This window comes from Nanorana parkeri, unplaced genomic scaffold (genome assembly GCF_000935625.1).
Source record: "Nanorana parkeri isolate BGI_ZX_2015 unplaced genomic scaffold, ASM93562v1 scaffold463, whole genome shotgun sequence".
Taxonomy (NCBI): domain Eukaryota; kingdom Metazoa; phylum Chordata; class Amphibia; order Anura; family Dicroglossidae; genus Nanorana; species Nanorana parkeri.
The window spans coordinates 769374-795401 of record NW_017306731.1 but is presented as its reverse complement, the minus strand read 5'-3'; the positions used below and the strand labels follow the sequence as shown (position 1 = coordinate 795401).

The following is a 26028-nucleotide window of genomic DNA, read 5'->3' as shown; positions in this document are numbered from 1 at the left end:
GGATTTATTTATAAACGCTCTACCAAGCTATATGCTGTTCATATGGCACTAGCACCCCTAGATGGCGCTGACGGGTATAGGAATTCTCATCAGTGCCATCTAGGGCCGCAAGTGCTGTACAAACGGCATATAGCAGTGCGGAACTTTTATAACTGAACCCCATATTATATTATTACACTTTCAGTTACTTTGTTCCATTTTTAAAATTGCAGTTATATAAGTACATACTAAAGAATAGTATTTGAAAAAATGACAAAGTGTACTTTCCATTTTCTGATCACCATTTTAGAGATCCAAATTTCACAGGCAACATCAGAAAATGCTGCAAAACAGTTATGACAAACTCTGGAAAGTGTAAATATGCCGATGCACATACAAAACTCAAGTGGCAAACTTTTTTTCTTTTTTTTTATAAATGAGGTGATTTAGCAAAGAGCCAAATATGGCACAAAATGGGCAGAAATCAAGGTTGTGTGTGTGTATATGTCATTCCCGTAGAATACAAATATGACTTTTGTTATGTATGGGAGTGATTTCAAAGCAGAAAACACTGAACACATCAGCTAGGAGTGTCGTTAGATATCTCTGGCCCCTGTGTGGAGTACAGTTGGGGTCCCATGACATTTACTCCTTATTTAAAATACCTCCATCAGGTCACCATCTACAAGGAGTTTGCAAGTTCTCCCTGTGCTTGCGTGGGTTTCCTATGGGTACTCCCGTTTCCTCCCACACTCTAAAGACATGCTGGAAGATTAATTGGCTCCTGTCTAAATTGGCCTGTGTGCATGTGAGATAGGAACCTTAGATTGGAAGCTCCCTGAGGGCAGGGACTGGTGTAAATGTGCAGTATGTAAAAGCGCTATGTAAAATTGTTGGCGCTAAATAAATACCTGTAATAAATAAAATAAATTACGACACCCTTTTTAATGTACAATTCCACTGATAGACTATAATGTTGTGTCTATCGGAACAATAAGGGGGGCAATCTTAAAGTGACCTCGCACTGCTACAAATGTTACTAAAGGAAATTAATGCAGTTTAGTACTTGCTGTATCGTACCATATCTTACCTGAAGTTTTATTGTAATTCTTTTCAAAGTGCAGTGCAGTCTTCTAAAGGCTGTTTGCAAATGTCAGCTTTCTTAAATGAGCATTTACATAGGTAGCGGGGAGGTCCTCGCCCCCATGCCATGTTGCTCAGAGACTGATCACTATTACCTGGGGGTGCATACCATCATTCCCCTTTCTATAGTAGAAGAAGAGAACATTGGAGAACTCTGGCTAGGCTTTAATGAGGAATACTATAAAGCTTCATGGAAGAATTCACGGTATGGTGCCCACTGTACAGCAGCACATTTAGTGCCTCATAGGGCAGGGTAAAATATGGTCTCTGTAAAGTTGCTGGGTCACGGTTGTCAACTGGGCTTTGTTTTACTGTATGATGTATTAGTAAGTCACATAGGCCTGGACTTGCACTGGCCGAATTCCAGGGAGGTGGCACACAGCCCTTGTCTCCTTTGTTGGTATCCAACAATCTCAGGGTAGTTTTAAACTGTATATCACTAAGAAATGTACGTTTCATTCAGATTTCCTTGGTGCCTGAAAATTGCCCAAGGTTTTTATGTTTTCCCCCTGTGCTACACACTCAGTATCACTCACCCAGTTCAAGTGTTTTCAGACATTCCACACTACATGTGCAATGTCATCTTCCTGCTGCACAGTTACTGTGCTATACTGCTCAGATTGACTTCAGACAGAGACTCTTTATTTAACTTGTTCTACAGTCACAATGCGTCTGTATATAAAATAAATACTTACAGGACTAAATGTAGGGGGGAAAAAATACCCGCCCGGAACTGCATGTCCCGGGGTCATGCGATACGAATTCCACATACCTGATAAAGGCATTTTTTGATGAAAATACAATGGTGTGCTGGTGATTTAACGTCTGCGTGTGTTTAAGCGGCACCATCCACAAGTTACTACAGCACCCACTAAGACAGGAAGGGTACATATCGGCTCTCCCTCTTTTTTGGCCATGCCTGCGCAGTAGAACCCTATAGACTTCTATGGGGCTGGTCTACCACCATCTCCCGCCTGGGAGAAGAACCCTATAGACTTCTATGGGGCTCTACTGTGCAAATGCGGCCAAGCATCGGATGTAAACAATCCCTGGAAGCCGCGGTCATCATATCTTGGTACGTATCTGCATCTGTGAAGGGGAAGGTGGCAAAATGAGTAAGTGTACTTTATCTGAAAGTGCTCATTTTTTAAAGATGTCATGACTGTTAGGAAAGACCAAAAGGTTTCCTGTTACATCTAATAATCAGAGTTACTGATGATGAAAGTCATTGTTTGCTCAGTGCTAGAATCTCCCTGGCTAATTATTCCATAACTGCTTCCTCTTCTAATTGCTTGTTTCATAATCATATCATGTCCCTTAGGGCAGTGTCACACCAGAGGCTTGTTTCACTGAGGAAGTGACTGGACCTTGTGTCTGGGAAATGCAGCTGTCTTACCAGCAGTGTTCTGAGACCTAATTATATTCGGTGGAGCTTTCTTAATAGCAGTATGTAAACAAAATTGAAAGTGTTATTAAACTCTAAAAAAAAATCTATTAGAAATCCAGATCAAACAAATATACTGTATGTTGCCCAGCAAAGTATTTATTACCATTTTGCCCAATAACTTACAGTCATCATGTTTCCAAACAGCTCCAACTCTCTTAGCTCGGCTTCTCTGAACTTCCTGTCTAGTACAAGCTCACAAGGGAAAGCACAGTTTCCAGTAGCTGCCTATCTACTAGCCTGGGGAAAGGATTTGCAGGGAGCTCAGTAGTGTCTTGCCTTGCTGTGACTGTATGTTTTGTAGACACACACAGCTTACTAGCACACACAATGGTGGCCCCATAGGACCCTGCAAGGGTAAAGAGCCGCCCTAAAACAGGAAGCCAGGACCAGTGCTCAGGGGACCAACAGATTTTGCAGGAAACTAAAACTTTTAAATATCAAGGAGAAGCATCCACTGTAAGTGATTTAATCAGCATTTGAAATGACTTAAAAACCTTTTGATTTTATTAAGAGCTTTGTTTGTTTAGTAGAAGCAAATATTGGCAGGCAGTACAATATTAATACCAGCATTATTATACTGCCAACATGGGACCTGCCAACAGTAGATAGTTTCCTCCTTTTTATTACAGAGTCCCTGGCGGGAAAATAAAAATAATAGAAAAACATATTCCCCTTTAACTGCTTGTTACTTGCATGTAACACCCTTTTCCTTTCCTTTTAGATATATAGAGCTTTCTTTCTGTGGTATTTAATAACCACTTTTTACATTTGAAAACAACTAAATATGTTTCACTTACTTTCTCTTATAAAGCTTAGCAAATAAAAATACCAGGACAGTACAAACCCCAATAATATTACCCCTTTTTATAAAGTAGGCAAAAGAAAGAATCATGCCGGTATTGAGAGAGTTAAGACATGGAGCTTAGTAATGGATCAGAGAGCTGTCATATACAGGAGAGAGGTGAATGGTACTGGATGATGACACTGTTTCTGTTATTGGATGACACTGTTTCTGTTATTGGATGACACTGATACTTATTGCATTTAGTTGTGTCCTTCACTACCAGATGGCTACGATCAGCAAGCACGCGGATCAGTGTATAAAAGGAAAGTGGGAGTTGGCTTCTAACTGTACCAATTGTTTACCACCTGTGATGCTGTAATTGGTCACAGTGATCAAATGGTACAGAGCCACTCTCATTAGCTCCCCCCCCCCCTTTTTTGTGATCTACCCTATAGAATGGACAGTGTGATCACTGTACTGTGAGCATGCTAGAGGGTGCACACAAGCACAGTTGATGCTACCAGAAGTGTGTAGGGTAAAGAGAACTCTCCGGGCACTGTACTCAAGAGATAAAGGGTCGACTGCATGGGCAACAGAATAAATAGTATAATAGATACTCTTGTGCTAGTGTGACAAATGGTGTAACTTGCAACAGAGTCAAGTATGTGTCGGTAAAGGTGTATATAAGGCTAGGTTCACACTATGGCGATCCGTGACCACGCGGCAATCATGCACGAAACCACGCGGATGGCAGCACGGTCACAGAATCGCCCACCACCACCGGTCACGTTGGCGGTGCCATTATTTTCTGATGGCACCCCAGTTGCACCAGTCAGATTGCGCGGTTTCCTGCTGTGATACCACCCGTGCAATTGCGCATGATCGCGGTTCAAAAAACCGCACGGTGTGTGTCGCAAAAAGAGGTACATGTACCTTTTTTTTTTAGGCCTGGTTTACACCTGGGCGTTTTACAGCTGATCGATGCGCTGTAAAACATCCAGCAAGTGAAATCCCATACTTTCCTATGGGCATGGTTCCCACCTGGGCGTATTTCAGCGCGTAGGAGCGCGCTGAAAAACGCCCTACGCCCAAAGAAGTACAGGAGCTTCTTTGGGGCGTTTTTCCGTGCGTTTCCATTGGTATTCCCGAGTATGGATCGGGGTTAACAAAGCGGTAACCCCGAGTCACACTCGGGAATACAGCGTAAGACTTATCTTGTCCGCGATCCCCGCTGTGTCCTCTGGCGGCTGCCGACTTCCGGGTTCCGTCCCTTGCGAGTGGCCGCGTCGAAGGGGTGGAGCCGGCGGGAAGTTTGAAAGTGAAAAAAAATTTAAAATAGAGAAAATAAGGTAAAAAAAAAAAAATCATACCGCCAGTGAAACGCGCATTTCACTGAATGGAAAAACGTGCTAAAAACGCGAAAAAAACGAGCAGAAAAAATATGCCCAGGTGTGAACCCACGATTGCTGGGATGCAACACCATTGAAATCAATGGAGCCGCGAGGCAATCGCTGCGTACAATCGTGCACGATATTTAAACCTAGCCTAAACCTTTTGTAACGCTGATAGAACTGTCTCAAAGATCTCTTCTGTGAACTGTTGGAGATCTACAGGCAGAGAAGTTATTTTGGAGAGGTTAGGAGAGTAATGAAAACGTAACAAATATCAGGGGGCGGGAGGGAAATCTTTGTGGGGAGCCACTAGAAAACAAGGAATTAGAAACTTTTAAAGAAAAAAAGCAACAGCCTCCAGCAAAGGAGGGTCTCCTTAAAGGAGAAATGTAAAAAAAATTAGGCTTTAATATCACTTTAACCTCCACTTCCTCCTCACCAATATGGTGGTATTTTGTTATGAATTTGTTGCAACAATAGCACCATACAGTTCAAAGTGTCACAAATAAGAGCTACTAGAATTTGTCATATGCGTCAGTGTTAATGCTGGAAATGTTGCAGGGTTTTCATGAATTATAGTATGGCTGTGCTTATCAGCTGTAAGTATTATGTTAATGTTTTGATACTGGAAAGATAACAGAATGAAATATATACGTTATATCTACAGAAAATCTGATTTGAAACTAGCACTAGACACAGAAAATTTACTTTTCACTTCTCTTTTAACTTTGAAATATATAGATTATATTTTCAATAAAACAAATTTTGATCCTAAAATAATATTATAATTGCTCTGTTCCAACAGCAGCCGTGGGCATGGGGGTTGAAGTGTTTTGATAATACAAAGTATTCCATTTTGTGAAGTTGCCAATATAATATTTAGGACAGATGATCACAATACGGCAAGATACAGTTCATACAGTAAAGCTAAATCGTTCCCCTTCAGCGGTAGAGGTTGCACTGTTCTGACTTCAGTATTTGGCCTCACAGTTAAAGTAGAACTATAACCAAAACTTTTTTTTTAGTTTTGGATAAAGGGAAGGTTTTTTTTGCCATATGTGTCCCATTGACCAGATTTCCTTTCACTTCCTGTTCAATATCCACAGCAGGAAATAAGAGGAAAGCCCTCCAAAGAAAGGGAAATCCCTGGGGATCAGCAGGGTCACCAGAACTAGTGACCCCATTGGAAGATTGTTACATATCTCTTACACATTCCTGTTCTGATGACAACCCAAAATGTTGGATTTTCCATTCCTTTCACTTTAAGTGATAACAATCCCCAAGACAAATAGAGAGGGTAAATCTCCTTAACGGGGACACAGACAGCAAAAAAAAAACCTGACAGGTGTTCGAATCCTCCTCCACTCTATCCAAAAAGAAAAAAAGTTGCACTCTACAGTTTAAGTAAAGTTTTATTGTTGTGTGTGTCAGCACTGGGGAGATTCACATCTCTATCCTAGTGACCGTTGTCACTGACACAGAAAGTGATAGGAAATCCAAAGTTTCTGTTGTTACCAGAAGAGAAATAGAAGGGAAGCCTTCCAATAGAGACAGATGGCCTGGTGTTGAAAATAAGAATTTTCCTCACTTTGGAAGAGTTTTCTTCTCACTTCCAGTTGCATCTCAGGAACAGGAAGTAAAAGAAAATGTCCCCAGCAGGACAGAAACAGCAACAAATTGACTTTTAAGGGTTTTCACCCTTCCCTACTGTATTCAAAACTAAGGCAAAATATAGGAAAATAACAGCATGAAAAAAAATAGCTGCTTTTCTTTTAGTTGAGACCCCTAGGGGGGAAGAATGGTTTTAATACCAATGGGAAGGGAAATTGATGGTGGCTGTTTTAGGAAGACGTTATTAATATCTTTCTCTTCTGTTTTTGATTGGATTTCTCCCTGGGAGAGTATTTTACCAGGATGTTTACATGTTTATATGTCTGTATTGTTCTATATAGAAACAATAAAGAAATATTATACAAAAAGAAACACATAGTTTCAGTCCCAATGCAGGAATGTTGGAAGTTCAAAGTGTATTAAATTCCAAACAGGTACATGTAATACTACATTATAGCTACTGAATGGAGCTAATGAGCATAGGAAGTCTTTTCTCCTCCCCATCTAGTCCCTAAATTGCAGTATTACAATACATTACATTTGTCCTGAAAAGAAAAAATACTAAGAACAATAGTTTTTACCTCAAATCACACAAACAAGCGCTCACCATGGGAATAACCAGTACCAAAAGCTGTAGCGATTGAGTTACAGAGATGTTGCACAGTGCCCATACAAATTAAACAAATACTGGAGCTCAAAGTGTTGATCACTTTACAAATTGGTAGAATAGGTAATCAACCGTTTAAGGTCCCCCAAAAAAGACAAGAAGGCACCACCTGAGACTGCAGGAATAGAGGTTTAGTCTCAAACTTTGTAGGGTATTCTCTAGAGCAGTGAAGTTGTGGAACTCCCTTCCCCAGGTAGTGGTATCAGCTGAGAGTATAGACACATTTAAAAAAAAAATTCCATAGATAACACAATATAAAGGGGTATGGAAATTCTTAGTGACTCCTACACAGACACACACACATAGGTTAACCTGGATGGACCTGTGTCATTATTCAACCTTAACAACTATGTAGCTATGTAATGTATGTATGATATTTATGGATCCTTCAGAACACAGGAAAATGATGGACCTCTTATCAGATCAACAAAACCTCAATATGGTAATCTTCAACAATAAATATGGTCAGCATTACATTTGCAAAATATAATGGCGTCAGATGGCAGACGTTTTCCTCAAGTACTCTATTAGTTGACATTGAAGTCTTAGAGAAGCGTGTCTGAGCAGGATGTGTCATGCTCTCAGTGAGGCTGGTGTTACCAGTTTGGATAAGACGACTGCCTAATGAGTGTTTTGGAATGCTGTTAGTATTCCAAACCTTGGCTGTTGCTTAAGAAACCACGTTACATTTAGTGTGGCTCGTGCGTAAAACATGAAATATAACTCGAGTTATATAATCCGTGAATAACAAGTTTGAAGAAGGATCATTTTCTAAACACCAATTATCCACAAAGTTCTAAAAAGGAAGTTAAAATTCAGTAATGACCGGTTTTCTGTAGGTGTGTGATGCCAGACGTGACAGCCTTTTTGCTGCAGACATTCTGTAGAGTGCTGATAAACTATTGGTGGGGCATTAGAGGCAGCACTGGGAATAATTTGCTAAATGTCATTTAAGATCATTTTGGCCTGTTACAAACCAGCTACTGATCTTATGACAAATTCAGATAGAGCACCATCGTGACATTTCTCTGTAACTGTCCTCCCATGTGCTTGACTTGTATAAAGTGACACTAAATTCAGATGTTAAATCTTAAAAACTCATTCAAGTACCTTAGCTATTAACAAAAATCTATCTTATTTGTGTATCACTCAGCTGTAGATCCTCAAATCATCTCTGAATTGGTGCTGACATTGTCCTTCCCTATGGAGGGTGGCTACTTTTGTTGCCAATGGTCCCTGTGGGTGCTGTAAAGTAGCCACCACTCTAAGATCATTCCTATGATGCACTACAATCTCATGTTTAGCTTACTAATGTGCATTGAGACTGTAGGCCATAACAGGAGTGAGCTTGGAGCGGTGGCTACTTTACAACATTCCCAGGGACCATGGGGAACAAAAGTAAGGAAGTTGTGGGAAGTTCAGCCATTGATTTGTAGTTCATGCGGCAGGTTTAGTCAGAATGGTGACACCAGGAAGTGCATATTCACAGTGCTAGGGCCGCAAATAATGATTATTTTCATAATCGATTAGTTGGCCGATTATTTTTTCGAATAATCGGATTAAAAAAATGAAATAAATACCATCCGTAATTTAAAATAAAAAAACACAAATGCAGTGTTACAAACAAAGTTTACTTCAGAATAAAACTGCATGCACAATTTTTTTTTATTGCGGTACTGTGTGTTCCAGTGCGGGCTATCACACTGTGGGTGTCAGCCCGAAACCAAAAATTTATTTTTTTCCTACCTTATATTTTTTTTAAATAATTGTATTGTAAGCACATGGCGCTTGACTTGCTTCAGCTTGGGAATGACAGCTGCCAGTGGCAAGATTCCGCAGATGACAACTGAATGTAAATACAGCAGGTAGCGAGCTGGTACAATAGCCAGCCTGCCATTGGCCATTTCAAATTGCAATAGCCAATAGCAGGCTAGATATTGCTCCCGCCCACTGCTTGCTGTGCCCTCCTCCCAGCGTGGAGGAGAGGGCTAGGGGATCCAACCAACTAATCGATAATGAGAATAGTTGACAACTATTCTCATTATTAATGAATCGATTAGTTGATTGCAGACCTACACGGGGCTGAGGGAAATTGTGTCAGTGCATTGAGGAAGTACATCTTATGGGAATCTTCAATAAGTCATTTTACAAACTTCTAGATGGATATTATTTTTAGCAGCGGGATAGAACTTTTAGAAATTCAGTGTGAATATAGATATTCATGTTGGCCCACATCTTTTTTGGGCTACAACTTGCAGGATAATATTTAGCAATAAAAGGTGATTGTTCTGGGGGGTGGGGGTGGGGGGGATCATTTTCTGGAAGGCAAATGTAGGAAGGGAGGCTTATACAGGAGGAAGAGAGAGATTAGAATAGGAAAAGAAAAAAAAATTACAGAAGGGTGACTGAGGTGATGATGTCTACGTGTCAATGTACAAGTCACCTCAAATGCCCAGAGTATCTATTGCCTAATGAGACCAGCCCACCAGAGTTGTCTAGATGAAGCCACCAAGAAAGATATTCAGGTGTCCAACACAATTTACAGGATTCCTGTCTGCTGTGAGTTCCTTTTACAAATGTTATGTTTTGATGACGTTATGTTTCGAATCTAGATCTAAGTAAATGTTCTTCTCATCTGTTATTAATGTTATTTGTATTCTTTTTTTGCAGTGACTCCTCATAAGTTGTTTTTTTGGACTGTTCTTTAATATATATATCTGCTCTTGTTACAGCTTTGATGTGGACAATGGCACCTCATCGGGACGGAGTCCCCTGGATCCCATGACAAGCCCAGGGTCAGGGCTGATTCTACAGGCAAACTTTGTCCACAGTCAACGAAGGGAATCGTTCTTGTACAGGTCAGACAGCGACTATGACCTCTCACCAAAGTCCATGTCTAGGAACTCCTCCATTGCTAGTGATATGTGAGTACTTACTATTACGGAGCTCTCTCTTTTACTTTTGTACTTATGTACAGAAAATTATTATTATCTTAACCACTGCAGTACCGGCATGTTAAACTCACTTCCTGTCTAGGCCATTTTTCAGTGATGTAAAGGTTTGATTTGAGTATTACTCCATGCCACGGCATCGTACCCAGATTCATTTTATATAATTTTTTTTAGACATATACAGTTTTCCTTTGGTGGTTTTTGCTAGCTGCTTATTTTTTTTTTACTATATAAAGGAAAAAAACAAAACAAAGCCGTTTCCTTTATTTTCTGTTATAAAGCATATCAAATAAAAAATGCCTAGAACAATACAAAAACCCCTAAAATTGCCCCTTTTTGAAAAGTAGACACTCCAAGGTGATCTTTTTTTGCCATACATTTATGGAAATGAAAAAACATGTTGGTATTGAGGGGTTTAAAACATGGTGCACCAGATACAATAAATGTACAGGTCATAAACTGAGGGAGATGGACGTGTAGGGATTAGTGTACAGGTCACATACAGTGCTAGGACAGAGATGAAGGGATTATAACCAGTCACAACAATCACAGGGCACAGAGCAGGACCGACCAGCCCTGTGCCTGAAGCCGCTGCTCTCCGCCTTTGAATGAGAGCGGTATCAGCGGCCTCTATGACCATGTGCACACAGTTGGCCATGGGAGGACATACAGGTACATCCTCCAGGAACAATGGGGCTGCGGACCGGCCACATATCTATAGTAGTTGCTCCGCCGGAGTTCAATGGGCATCTGTTTTTAAAAATATGGGAGATGCCATTTTTTTACTTGTTTTAAAGGCGCAGGTTCCAGTGCTCTCATCGTTATCCTTGTTTCACTACATAGTGGATGACTGAAGCAGAAAAGGATGTACATACACATGGTCCCGGAACAAGTATGCAGCTATCGAAGTCTCAGTGCACCTCACCTAGTGGTCAAGCACAGACAAGGATGACAGCCCTGCGTTTGCAACTGTAAAAACAATTTGGGAAAGGTCGCTCCCATATTTTCATCCTGACCAGTTCCCTTTAATTCCAGAACAAGTGCTCATTGCTGTGTGTTGTGTACAGTCTACTATTACTATGTTTACACAAAATGAATTACGCTTCTGTAGGCATTACATTACGCTGACGTAGTTCTGACGACATCCCAATAAAGTAAACCTAGCAATGTCTACAACCAAAGTTAAAAGAAAATCACGCTCTGACTTTTTACTTAGTTTAGTAATACATTAATAATGTTCCAAATAGGACTAAACGACGCATATTAATGCAGCTCTCTAACCATGAATACACCATGACATGCATTTTTCTTTAATGCAAGCAGTGTAGGTATGTGAATTGGACTTGGCATCAGTCTCTTACAGTCTATATATTATTATTATTACATAGTATTTATATAGCGCCAACAGTTTGCGCAGCGCTTTACAATATAAGGAAGACATTACAGTTACAGTACAAATCAAGACAAGATGGTAAGGAGGGCCCTGTCCGTGAGGGCTTACAATCTGAAAGAGGAGGGGGAAATGATACATGAGGAGGTAGCTGTGGGAATGAATTATTTGAGAATGTGAAGGTTCAGTGGTTAGGTCGAGGTGGGATAGGCTTCCCTGAAGAGATGAGTCTTTAGGGAACGCCTAAAGGCAGTCAAGGTGGGAGATAGACGGACAGGTTGGGGTAAAGAGTTCCAGAGGATGGGAGAGACTCTAGAGAAGTCCTGGAGGCGAGTATGGGAGGAGTGGACAAGGGAGCTGGAAAGCAGTATACAGTATATGCAGTAGAGCTTAGACAGGAATAGGGGGAAGCAGCACAAGGAGCCAATCGGCTGTCCTGCAATGCTCATATGCTAAAGAGTTACACCCTCGTTGGAGGAGAGAGCAGATGACGGAGAGATGGAACTAATTTTTCTGCTGATCCTTCTCTCATTCAATCACTTAAGGCTAACTTTACTTTTAATGTTTACTTTTAATAGCATGTTTCAAGTTAGACCCATAGAGCATCCCCCCTTTCCTGAATCACGGGGGTTCTTCTCAACCGCAAGCCCCTGTCACATTTTGAAGTTTACGCAGCTATGCATGGCTCTGCCCACTCCATTGACAGGATCTGTGAATGGAGAGACTACAAGTACTGTCTGCCACCGTGGCAGCGGACCTTGTCATTTTCAATCTGGGGCAAGTGAGGTTACGTCACCTCACTTGTAGTCCATTCATACTTCCTCCTGTCTCTGTAAATGAAAGTGTAAACCTCGGTATGGACGGGGACAGGAGGAAGAGTCTGCATGAGCCAGAGCATTGTGCCCATGATCTACTGATCACGGTTGCACTGCTTTACTACCAATGCAAAAACATAATGAATGCACGTTTTTTCAAAACATCTGTACATTTATTATATTTTGCAGGGCTGTAGCTACCATGGGGCGAGGGAGGCACTCGCCTCAGGCGAAGCTGAGAGGGGGAGTAGCCAGGTCCGGCCTGGCTGTGCCCGCTCGCCCCTGTTGCCATGGTGAGCACAGGGTGCCATTGGCAACAGGGGAGCCAGGCGGCCAGCACAGCCACGGTTTGGCAGGGAGAAGAGGAACGGCACAGGCTCCAGCTTCTCCTCGGTTTCCCGTTGCTCTCCCCCACCCCAGGACTCTGTGTCCTCAACCTCTTTTTCTATTTCAAAAGGGAAATGTCAGGTGTCTGTTTAGACCCCCAATATTTCCCTGAAGCCCAGCACAGTAAAAAAACAAAAACAAAAAAAAACACCCCCTCCACCCCACACACTCATGCACACATATTATTAGACATGTGCTAATACTAAGTATTTGACTAACCATTTTTTTCGGACGAAATGAACGGAAACTAAAAATGTTTTCATAATGTTCCGTCAAACAAAACAAATTTTTATGCTATTTTGGATTTGACCACCAGCGCATTCTGACGTCCCATACAGCACACGTTTGTTGGGGGGCACAATTTTCTGCTCTTGCCTCGTGCACAAAAGGAGCTAGCTACGGCTCAGATTTTTTTGGTAGAAAATGGGCTTTGACTTTAACTACAGCTCTCCAAAATCAGGTCTCCTGCCTGCCAGACAGGGTTGTGCTGTGTGGCAGAGCTGTATAAAACATAGGATTGGATGGGCAGAGATACAAATCCTTTGGCAGGTAATACAGTTCCCTTCTGTACTTCACTCGTGTATTTAGCTGCTTGCCTGGAGTTTAGCTTTAATTATATCCAATATCTGCTATTTATTATTTCTGAGTTCTACTTCCTCTCACTTTTTCTATTGTTGGGCCATGTTCCTTTCAGTCCCTGACATGTAGATTGTTTGTGCTGCCCATGATAAGCAGCCCTGATCTCCCTGCCAGGGTATTATGGTCGGACGGGTTGTAGAATCTGATTATCATCAGCAACAATGCAACATGACTCTGATATATCAGGTTGAATTGCTTGCCTGGGAAGGTGGACGACTGAAAATATCTATTATGATTGCTGCCAGTCAGGTGTCATAGATGGCATTTCCTAAATGTAATTTATACAAATGTCCATCATCATTTTTATACTCTAAGCACATCTCTGCCAAAAAATATCCCTGAATTGAAGGCATTATTTTTCACTTGTTAAATGTTCTGTAGTCACGAACATGAAAATGGTTAGGAACCATCGCTCAGAATTTCATTATAGACCACTGGGCAAACTTAGGAGCAGTCTCATCGCTTCTCATATTGCAAGTGCAACTAAAACCAACACTTTTTTGTTAGTTTTGGATACAGTGGGGAGGGATTAGAACCCCTGTCAGGTTTTTATTGCTGTCTGTGTCCCCTCTAGGTAGATTTACCTGCACTGTTTATGCAGGTGACTGTTATATGTAAAAGTGAAATAAAATGTTAAAAAATTGTGTTGTCATCAGAAGAGGATTACATTGGAAATCTTTCAATGGGGAAAAAAGTTCTGGTGACCCTGCTGACCACCCGGGATTTCCCTCACTTTGAAGCGATTTCCTCTCACTTCCAGTTGTGGCTGTCAGACAGGAAGTAAAAGTAAGTTTCCAGAATGGGACACAGATGGTGTTTTTATAGGCATGTGCACAGGGTGTGCCCGCATGTGCCCGGCACACCCTAATTCCCCAGCGTGCAACACCAAAACCGCAACAGCAGGCGGTCACTGAGCCAGTGGAGAGATAACAAAGATCTCTCTGTGATCGGCTCAGTGATACAGGGCGCAGGTGTTTTCCTGCTGGATTTTTGCTGTTCAGGCGTGAACAGGACCATTGAAAATCATGGGAAATGCCTAGGTGTGAACCAGGCGTAAAACTTCTCATTCATCCATGGGGCTGAACAAGAAAAAATAATTTGTGTATGACCAGCCAAACATTATTATAAGGGCTGAAGATCACATCATACCACTGAAGCTGGGAGAAGGGATCCAAGAGCATACCCTATGTCATTTCTTTCAGAAACAGGGTGCCCCTTAAAATTATGCTAGCTGTGCCGCCCCAATGGGGCATAGAATATGTTGTAGAAGTTAGTACAGATAGAAGTTTTACATAGTGTGTTTGCCTATATATTTTCTCATAGTTAAATCCATGTGTTATCCTATGCTGCCATCTAGTGGCCTTTTGTTGTAATGTACATGTTTTTCTGTGATTCTTTGTCATGTGACGATGTATTTCCCCCTAGTGTACACCCCTTCCTTCTTCCTGTGTGCAGTACTTCCTGTGTCATGGCCACAGTTAAAAGCCACATGTAACAGGACACACATACAATCTGCACAGTACGTAGGAAAGGCATCATTTTCTGACCGCACAATACTATAACCATTCATCTGCTGTTCCTATCATCTGCTGTAATCCTGATGTGAAGAATAAACACCTCTTTTGAATGAATCAGTATTGACGAGTTTAGCTATCTGACGAGGATTGTCCGCAGTGAGTATATCTGCTTATACAGGCCAGGCATAGAGGTCTCAGCAAGGGATATATTTCGCTATCACAACAATCGGAGTCAGAATACTAGCTCTACACTCCAGATGATGTGGACACACATTAAGGATGTTCTCTGCTCATTGGCATTGAGGTTGAGGGTTATCAGGAGTGATAAAAGTGCAGCAATTTCACTGCAGGTAAATAAGCATTGTCATCCTGTTTGAGAAAGACCCTTTACCAGAACAGGAGGATGGCCCAATACAAATAACATAACGTTGGACTGGTGGCCCATTCAGACCCTGATCAGAGCAGGATCCACAGTCAGTGCATAGGAAACCCTTACCATGGAACAACCAGTCTGTTGTGTTTCCCCCTAAGGCCAAGTCCTTCCCCAATAACCTGGTATTTACTATATAAAAAGGATTTGCATAAAATAACGTTATCATATTATGTGACCAGGAGGTCTCGGCAGACTGTTATTTGTTTGTAGCCTCCATGTTCCCATCACTTAATAGGATATTTTGTCTCACTTAAAAAGTTATGCTGCCAGCACATTAAATAGTCTCCAGGCACACTTTGCTGCTAAACAGATATAGTATATACGGATTGTAATAGGACTACGAAGGATTGTTGGGTACATATCACTTTATTGCCATGTATCAGATTCTTCTTGTCTCATGCCAGGAACATGCCATAGCTGCTGTGGATCTAAATTCCAGGGATGCCATGGAGGGGTTTAGCCTAATGAAATCTGTCCATTGATTGTCCCACAACAACATCATTTCTTCTGCATATCAGCAGCACTGACACATCTTTTATTGTTCTGGGTTACATTGACAAAGGGACACCTCCATACAATTCATTATCATAATTGATATGTACTTCTACAGTCAAAGTTTGCCATAGTAGAACATTGGCAACCTTAGACATTTCATATACAGTATATGCTGACCTTAGTAAGGACCGATGTGAAGTGATGATCCTTTCTACGTAGCCTTCCCCTTATATCAGCATATCAGTGTGCAGTGTCCAGCTCTAGCCAAATGTAACAATAAGTTCATAAAGTAGAAATGTAATGCCAGTAGTTCCCTACCAGAGGTGCAGCAGCGGTGGCAGGGATATCTCTTCATCCATGGAGACATGAGCGTAGCTTCATTTGTGTGTTTAACTACTTACGTATATATCCCTTATACCTCCAACTTGCACAAATTGCATCTCTCATGACATGAAGTTTTCTGTAAGATAATAAGGAATAGGGTAGGGGTATTTAGCAACTGTAAGGGGTTAAGAACAAAAAAAAAAACGACTGCCAGATGGCTGGTAGATAAACACACTGTTGGATACCTAATATAAATACCAGATATAAATCAAACCTGTCACAAATGAAATATGGAGCCTCTCATTGAAGAATTGGTTTTTGAAAATGCAAGTTGCCTGTTATGATTCTCATTCATTTTTGAGTCACTGACTTGCGGATGAGGAATGTAAGAGAAAAGCCGTAAGTCATTAGGTGCCTGCTTGTTCTAGGTCAGTGATTCAAAGTTTTGAAGGAAGAGGATCAGCATGACAGCCAGGCATCAAGTATTTTTAAATGGAAATGCAAGGTATGGCAACCTCCATGTTTATCTGATGACAGGTTTGCTTTTCTACCCCTTCCCTCCCCTCCCTGCTGTTGATACCCCTGAATAGCTGCATTCCCTGTGCCCACAGTGGCTCCAGCATTAGATTAAACCAAGGTATAGCCTTTTTGTCATTCACTGTGTTTTGCAAATGTTATTTGCAAGTTTAATACATTTTAGGATGATGAAATACTCAGCTGCAGCCCGCGGCAATGTTTCTTTTTACATTTGTGTGAGATGGGCAAGGTTCTCGTTCCCAGTGTGCGCTCACTGTGGCAATGTAAACAGATATATTTATCTTGGTGTTTACTCTGCAGCTGTCTTTGGAAAATGTTATGTGTGTAGGACAAGACAATATGAGAAGTAGAATGGATTTAGGCATAATGAGCTCCAAACGTGTCTCTTCTATTTACATGAACAATTTCCAGCTATGAAAATTCCATAAAACGGTTTAGCAGAAGCTCAGTCACCCCGTCAGATCTTCTGCTGTCAATAGAAACCTATTCAGCAGAGAAAATATTCAGCCTGGTTAATCAGTGTTATAGAAAAAACCCTTCATGTTACCCATATAAACTAATCACTTCCTAGCTTCCTTTCTTTCCGAGGAACATTCCTTTATCATGCAATGAAAGACAGAAAGGTAGCAAAGTTGCAGGGTTCCAGTCGAATTCTTTGAGGAAGGCTTCCCCTGGAAACCTCATGTAGCCAACAAGGCCCTCAAGCCTTATAACCCCTACTCTCCATGGGTAGGATTTCTGGTTCAGCAAAAGCCTTGTGGTGGGGGAGACACTCATCTAGAGGCTTTTCTTGCAAAACATGACATTACCCAGAAGTCCATTTTCCTTTTGCGTGTTGCTCTGTACACTATAAAGGGCCATTATTTGAGCTGCAGGAAGAAGGATGCGGGCAGCTCATTTAAGTCTATGGAGATGCAGGAGCAGTGTGCCCCTTTGCTCTGAGTTTTGACAGCTGCAAACAGACGGTCTACGGACCTGGATCTGTCACGTCTGCACCCAAGGCTGTATATCATCTTTGTGTGGCTGTCAAAACTCAGAGCTCCGGAAAGCAGTGTGTGGGTACGCACAGCTCCTGCATCTCCATAGAATAACATGAGCTGCCTGCACACTTCTTCTCGCAGTTCCAGGCGCATCAAAAACAGTCCTTCATGATGAATGGAGTAACACGCCCTATTTGATGTAGGCCTTAGATAAAGTGCATTCAGCTTTTTTGCCACCCTCAACCGGCCCTAACATATCCCCCTCTGCAAGTGCATAATTACCGGGACCTGAGACACGTGGCCTACCATGTTTGTTGACATGCCAAGTCGAAAGTTGTCTCTCTCCTGGCTGTGCCTGTGCAGTAGAGATCCATGGTAGTCTATAGGACTCTACTGTGCAGGCACAACCAAGAGCGAGGACTTGCAGTGCAGGATGTATATAATCCCTAAAGGCCCCGGGCATTGGATCGAGGGGGATTGGATACATATGCAGAGGGGGGTGGGATTTCTTAGGTCAGGGGATGTAGCAAAATGGATATGTGTACTTTATTATTTGTATTACATGAATTTCTATAGAGCCAACAGTTTGTGCAGCGCTTTACATAGTGCACATGCACATCAGTCCCTGCCCCCAAGGAGCTTACAATCTAAGGTCCCTATCTCACATGCATACATACAGGGAACATTTAGACAGGAGCCAATTTACCTACCAGTATGCCTTTAACGTGTGAGAGGAAACCCACGTAAGCACAGGGAGAACATGCAGACTCCTTTTTGCAGATAGTGACTTGGCCAGGATACAAACCAGGGACTCCCAGTGCTGCAAGGCAGAAGCGCTAACCACTACGCTACTGTTTGAATTATTAAATAATAAAAAATGTGCATTTATTACATTTTTGCATTCAAGCCTGGAGAGCATTGCAACCATGATCAGTGCATCATGGGTGCAATAAATTGTCTCCTGCATTGATTAACCCCAGCCTTAGGTCTGCATGTAGGTACGGACCTTCTGTTATGGAGCTGAAAGAAGTAAACAATGGAGTACACGTTTGGTGATTTCACCTCCCCGCTGCCAGCACAATCTCTTGAGTTCCTAACTGTGGGCAAAGCCACGCACTGCCAGGCTGATTCAAATACAAACAACCTGGAGCAAGAGGCAAGTCTTGGGGGGGTTTGGAGGGTGAAGAGTTAGGGATGGCGACCATGTTTCATAAAACACCCTAAATATGGTGGACTGTGCCTTTAAACAGACTTTTGTCTGTTTAGGTTGTATTGATTTTTGTTTAGGCAGCACTATACTCATTGAAGGCTAGTTCACACCAGCCACTGTGCGTACTGGCACAATTAGGAACGAAATGCACTGGATCGAATTGCGGCCGGGTCACTTTGTGTTGGGGCAGAAGGGGGCGTGGCGGTGAATTGAACTCAATGGCACTGTAGTACACGCCTTCCGGCCGCACGCAAGGCACATCAATCGTACAAGCACTATTCTTTTTGACCGGACCGGAATGCAGGCATTGATGTGCCACGCATTCCCGTGAGGCCGATCGCATTGGTGCCATTGAGTTCAATGCATCGCCACGCCCCTTCCTGCCCCACAACAAAGTGATTCGGCTGCAATGCGATCCAGTGCGTTGCTGCCAGAATCGGGCCGAAACGCACTGTGGCTGGTGTGAACTAGCCCTGAGGGGACTTTATCAAAACTGGAGCAGTCAAAATCTGGAGCAGATTTGCACTGCATCCAATTAGATTCTCTGTCCCATTTTTAAATCTTACCTGAGCAAACTGAGGCGCTGCTGCCACAGACTCTCTCTGCTCCAGATTTGATAAATTCCCCTCCTTGTATTTAATATTTGTTTTTGTTGTTTATTCACTATTTCTGTATTGCAGCAATCACTGCTCTGAATTAAAAGGCCTTTAGTGCAAGTGTCAGCGAGGACCCAAAAAGGATCTGCACTTGTAGGATGATATAGCTCAGGTTTTAATAAGGACAAAGTGGGCAGCTGCTTGGGGCTACAGACTCCAGGGGGCCCACGGGGGAAGCTAAAACATTCTGCTTTCTAGTAATAATTATAGTAATACAGTTTCAACTTTACAGATCTTTAGAGTTTTGTTTTTTAGATAGAGGTCAGCAATTGCAGCCTTCGTATTCCTCTTTTTAAAGACTTCCTTTAACCACTTGCTGCCCAGAGCAATTTCTTACATTTGTACACACATGATAAAAGCAGAATGTTTGGCTAGAAAACAGCTTCAGACCCCCAATTGTTTTGTAAAATATAAGAGACGGGGCCACACCAGGTAATTAGGTACCAAACATGTCAAGCCTTAAAATTGTGTGTGTCCGTGAAACCGCAAAATTCTACAATACCCAAAATTTACCATAGGCAACGCTTTAAACGCTTTTACGGCTCATCAGTTAAGTGTTACCAGTGATTGATGGGCCTAGAATTATTGCTCTCACTCCAACACTCGCATTCTACTGCCGAAAAAGGGGGCGGGATTGCGTTAACATGTGTGACCACGTCAGCGGTCACACATTCTAATGCAGTCACAAACTTTGATAGTACACCTGCTCAGTACACCTGCTCAGGCTAAACAGATTTCCATTTGTGCCTACAGGCGCCTGAAATGGAAATCCGGCCCTGATGGGAAGGTAAGTATCAGTATGGGGGAAGATATTTTCCTAAACACATGGCTTCCTCTCATTGATACAAATGCATCTTATGAACTGAATATAACCAGTTGAAGATCGCTGAAAGTGTAGGATGTGCTCGGCAGTAGAGCAACGTAAATCTCAGCTTTTATATAGAGATTAAAAAACACACAGCTAGTACTGACATGCCTTTGATAAAATACAATCTGAATCTAAATTAGGTTGTAATTCAGGACTTCTAGAACTTTCCAGTTAATTGGCTTGTGTGGGTTCACAATCAATTTTGCATTTAAAGGGGAAGTAAACTACTTTGTAATTTTTAGTTTTTGTCCTAATGTGCAACTATGCACACGAAGGCACACTTACCTTACAAGTGCTCCCTTCTCCAGCGCTGTCTGATCGATCTTCAGTCCTCAGCACTGTCCCTCACCATCACCATCTGATGCTGACACTTACGGGTTCTCGAATGTCCTCTTCAGTCCTTGGGAGGGCACTGATGATGTAAATCCAACACATTTGTACAAGAGTTACATCCTCCCCGACACCCGGCCCATTCACACTATTCACAGAGATGTGCCTTACAGTACATACCAAAAATAAAAAATTGCTGGGGGAGGACGTGTTTTAAAAAAAAAATCTTTTGCTTCTGCTTTGAGCGTTATGTTTTTAAATTTTGTTTTATGTTTGAAATACAAACACTCATTTTTTTGTGCTCCTTCAAAGTCTTTATCATTTTTAAGCCCCTTTCACACAATGTTTCCAATCAGGTCCACCTGTCATTTTTTTCAGGCGGACTTGATCTGAAGCCCGATGTTAGTGTATGAGCAGCCTTATCTAAATGGACCAGCGTTCTTTTACATGCCCCCTTGCTCTTGCCAGGTCCAGAAAAACAAATGGATCAGAGTTTCTTTTTCGTGGGATCTGATTGTGCCAGATTTGGGGTAAATGGATGCCCAGATCCAGCTGCCCACACACTGATCCTTGGTCAGCCCATAAAAAGGTGACCACAAATAGCTGGTGAGTGCACATTTCACTTGGATGAATGAAAAACAAACAAAAAGGAATGTTTTTAATTTAATTTATTTTAGCGCAGTGTCACTTGATTCATAATATTGGGAATAGTGTTTTCACATTTTTTTCAGCACAGCAGCTTATTATACATTCACATAGTGCAGTGGTTTTATTATTTCATACACTAACATGGGTCCGGTAACATCAGTTTTTTTTCCCATCGCAAGATGGAAGAAAAAACTACACAAACAATGGTGACATTCGTTCAGATCAGGAGGATGATGTGTGCACGGATCCCCTTCTGATCGGACCGTGTGGGCCTTAGGGTTTTCATACTGATGTCTACTTCAGCATGCTTTCAGGTAGTTATGCATTTGAGATCAGTTTGGAGCATGTTTGACTTTTACTGATGGAGAGTCAAAATAATACAATTAATGACAAAAGCAACTGTACACCGCTACAAATGATCTAGATCAAACACACACGTTCCACATTCTTCAGAATTTTTGCAAAAACATATTAGAAGCAAAACACAAATTACCATATACACTCGACCTTATGCATGATCCCTGTAAACTAACAGGGAAGGGGGGGGGGCATGAATTGAAAACAGCGCAGGGCCCCGGATTCAGTTGATTCACGACTGGACAGATACCATATGGTGAAGCATGTTGAATGGTCTTCCATTTTTGAAGGGAGCTCTTTCACATTTTGGTGTTTCCGTGGCTGCTGGTTTTACATTTCTTCTTTAGCATAGACTGAAATGTTCATAGCTGTGGACACCTGCTGCCATTTTACAGTGTGCAAGTGTCCTTTGTGAGCAGCTTTGAAATCTCTTTGGATGAAGGCACTCCCAAACAGATAATTTTAAAGCAGAGTCCCACAAACCCATTGTTACAAGCAGCCTTACTTCTAAGTCCTGACATATCCACCATTAGGAGCACTTCTGTGGTCACCCTTGAACTGTATGTGAACCCTAACAACGAGTTTCTCTTATTTGCTCCCTCTTGGTCTGTTAGATATACAATTGCAAGCATTTTGTTATATCTGTTTGATATGTTTAATAAAAAAAACTGTGGCTCTGGTCAGAAGTTCAGAGCTGTCCTGTGTCCTCAGCACAATTCCTGTGATATCCCAAAGAGACTATTTAGCCTTCCTAGTTCTCATCTTGTACTACAGAATAAGTAACCCCTATGTTATAGAGATCTGACAGTTGGAGTGGTCGAGTAGTTTAGCAAAAGACACTGGGCAGTGCTGACTCCACTTTCTGTGTGTTGTCAGTCTACAACAGGACTTAGGAACCGTGTGCATTTCTGGCAGGTCAGCAGAAATGTTTCTGTACCTGCAGGATCTATAAAGGTCTGAGATGTACTGCCTAAGTTTTTTTTAATTTTATTTGGCCTTGACATACACTTTAATGGACAGAGGAGTGGCAGCTGTTGGGACTCAGAAGTCAGGAAAGTCACAATGCCTTATAACAAACTTCTTTTAGTGGCTGCCAACAAGAGATTTCTAGCTAATAAAGGTAACAGCAGATAGCAGGACATTTCCTTTTTGTGTTTATAGCATTTGACATGTTTATATAAGAGGCAGCAAAAGCTGGCAGTGTACATGTTTAGTGTGTTCTGTCACACATTTAGTGGCAGTGATGATTGACATATTTACTGACACCAGACGCTGCCAATGTACAGTACGGATCACATTTAGGCCTGCTTTTCATACAGTATATACTTCCACATTAGGAACACAATTTTTCCTTCCTACTATCTGACCTACAGCACTTGCAAGCTATTTTCAGTTCTCGGACGATCTCGAACGATTGTACGATTCCCGGCGGGTTTTCTAGCATGCTGGTTCGACGGAAGACGTGCGACCATACAGTTGAGACGGTTGCATGCCTTCCATACACTGCACGATTATCGTACGATCGCGGGATTTCCAGCGATTCTCGTACGAGAAACGTGCAGTGTATGGGCACCTTTAACAGTGGGTGTAAGGTACGCGATTAGTGATACTAGCCGCCATGGAATGCAGGGCAGTGCATATTAATATATTTGTGTGTACATTCATGTGTGCCGAATTCCTCACGTGCCCTTTGATAACGCTGGTTGGAATGTGTTGTGATCTCAGTCATATGTCATTGTGATTGGATAGGTCTGTTGGAATTGAAGGAGTTGTAAAGTCCCAGCATATTCTATCCTGTTATAACATCAGCACTGTAATAGGAATACATACTAGGGATGTTTTTGATAATGCAATCAAAGCTTACTTGAAAAAAAATCCCTTTTATGTAGTGAGTGCTGCCTTCCATCTGCCCATCACTTTCACCAACTTCCTGCATTCCCAGTGTGCTTTGCATTTCTTTCCCTGCAGCTTGATGTAATGCAATCTCCATTTCTCAAGACTACATATCCCATGATGCAATGCCTCCAACAAGCAATGATAATGTTACATTCTTCAGACATTGCGTTGTAGCTCAGAAGGCATTCTTAATGACACCCCAATGTATCTGGCCAACAGTCATGCATTGTAGTGTACCGCCAATGCACAGTAATGTACTACAATGAGTGGCAGAGCACCTTTTTTGATACATTAGGCAGCCCATTCAAATTGCATAGTAATATGCTGCATAATGCACTTCGACTAGGGTTGCCACCTTTTCTTCAAGTGAAACCCGAACACTCAAGTGCTGTGTGCGGCATTTGTTTTTTGGGGAGAATATAGAGGAGAGCGCGGGGAAAGGAAGCCAGGAGAAAGAGCAAGAAGAGACAGCCAGGCGAGGGAGTAAGGAGACAATTTATAGAGGACTACAAATCCCTGCAATATACTATACAGCAACACAAAATAATATGAAGCTACACACTCTGTGTTATTCCGGGGTGGTGCCCTGACATCTCCAGGGTCTCAGATGGTTGCCTGAAATTGCGACACCATGTGTCTGGTGTCAGCTGGCCTGAAAACTGGACACAAGATGCCAAACCAGAACTGTCCGGGTGAATCCTGGACAGGTGGCAACCCTAGCTTCGACCACGCCCCAACAATGTGAATCCAAACAACTTTTAGAAACAACATGGAAATATTGCATTGCACAAATAGAGTAATACACAAATAGAGTAAATCACATTGAGCAGATACATTAAAATAAAAAAGTGTGTGTGTGCGCATGTGTGTACATGTGTGTGCATTTGCTTGTGTGACTGTGTATGTGTGTTGCATGTAACAAACAGTCAGAATGCAGATGTATATTCTAAGTGCAGCTTAGAAAATAAACAGAAGAACATGATTCATCTCTGTGGCCATTGTTTAGCTCCGCCTGCTTTTCTCTCATCTTTGTTGTTGCACCCAGCATGACATAGGATGAGGCACATATCATCCCAAGTCGTCCCACTTGTTCTTCCTGATGTTTACCAGTTTGCTGAAATGGTGATATATTTATCCCTTTGCATTCTTAAAATATATATATATTTTTCCCAGAGTTGAGAATCATTCTACTGATTTGTCCACCTTTAAATAAAACAATGACACAATATTTCTGTGGAAATCTAAAAGGTTCTGGTGAATCCAGAATATGCATACATCAGTGTTAGTGCTGCATTGCGGAGCATGTTTGATGTGACCCGTGGTTTTATTATATCCATGGGACACTGCTCTTAGTTCCCCATCAGGGAGAAGTAATGACTGCTCTATGTCCTAATCTTACTGGAAAATCAGCTCTACGTTAACAGTGACAGATGAAATTGTCGGCATCCGTCATTTATTGTTGCTTGGTTCTCATGGGTAAAGCAGACCGTTTCCTTTCATGCTTGGTCATTCTGTTCATGAGGCCCTCAGCTTCTCACTCCACTTTCCCCTAGCCGAAAGGAAAGAAGATATGCCTACAGTACATTTGCAGGGTTATTGAAGTCAGATTAATAAGACCTTTTAAAGTAGAACTGCACCCAAAAAATGTCTTTGTTTTGAATGGAGTGGGGAAAGTTTGGGAAGAGATCATTGTCATAGTAGTGATGGTGGTCACTGAGACAGGAATCTCTTCAATAGGGATACATACAACATTATATTTTTCAGCAGAAAAAGAGAAAATGAATAGAACTATTGTTTTGTTTTATTACTGTGTTGTCCACACTTCCTGTCTCAAACAGAGTGGGGGTAACTGATTTTGGAAATGTGAAGGGGGGGTCTTTCCTTTTGGGGACATAGATTTTGACCATTACCTACTTTATTAACAGTAAAGAAATAGCTGGAGTTTCACTTTAATTACTTCATCTTCCTCAGAACAATTTTTGATTTACTAATACGGAGCTATTATTTTGGCAATAATGTTGTAATTAGTTATAATACCGTAATACATATAACAAACAAGGCTTTCTTTTGGAAATACTGTCTTGAAATTAGAAATATTTATTTTCTATGGAATAAAGACACAAGATAGAGAATCCGCATCAAGAGCTGAACAAATTTGTTCAGGAAAACGGGATAGTTAATGACAATCAGCATGGGTTCAGGAAAGACCGTTCCTGCCTAACTAACTTGCTAACTTTTTATGAGGGGGTAAGTAGAGATATGGACGGAGGTAAGCCGGTAGATGTGGTATATCTGGATTTCTCAAAGGCTTTTGATACGGTACCACACAAACGCTTGCTACACAAGCTGAGGGCTATGGGCATAGATGAGGTGGTGTGTACGTGGATAGAGAACTGGCTACGGGAACGTGTCCAGAGGGTATCTGTAAATGGCACCTTTTCAGACTGGGCTAGTGTAATGAGCTGTGTGCCTCAGGGTTCTGTGCTGGGTCCCATATTGTTCAACGTATTTATTAATGACATCGGGGAGGGTGTTAACAGCGATATTTCCGTGTTTGCGGATGACACCAAAAT

At 41.8% G+C, this 26028-nt stretch overlaps 1 protein-coding gene across 1 annotated transcript in view; it reads left to right on the top strand.

Annotated features, from left to right (window-relative positions):
* The window catches only part of LOC108790310 (cAMP-specific 3',5'-cyclic phosphodiesterase 4D), a 276758-nt gene that overhangs the window by 44310 nt on the left and 206420 nt on the right, over positions 1-26028 (top strand). The window contains exon 2 of the mRNA XM_018560539.1: positions 9755-9946. Within this exon, the coding sequence (XP_018416041.1) occupies positions 9755-9946 (192 nt within the window). The remainder of the gene's footprint in view (positions 1-9754; positions 9947-26028) is intronic.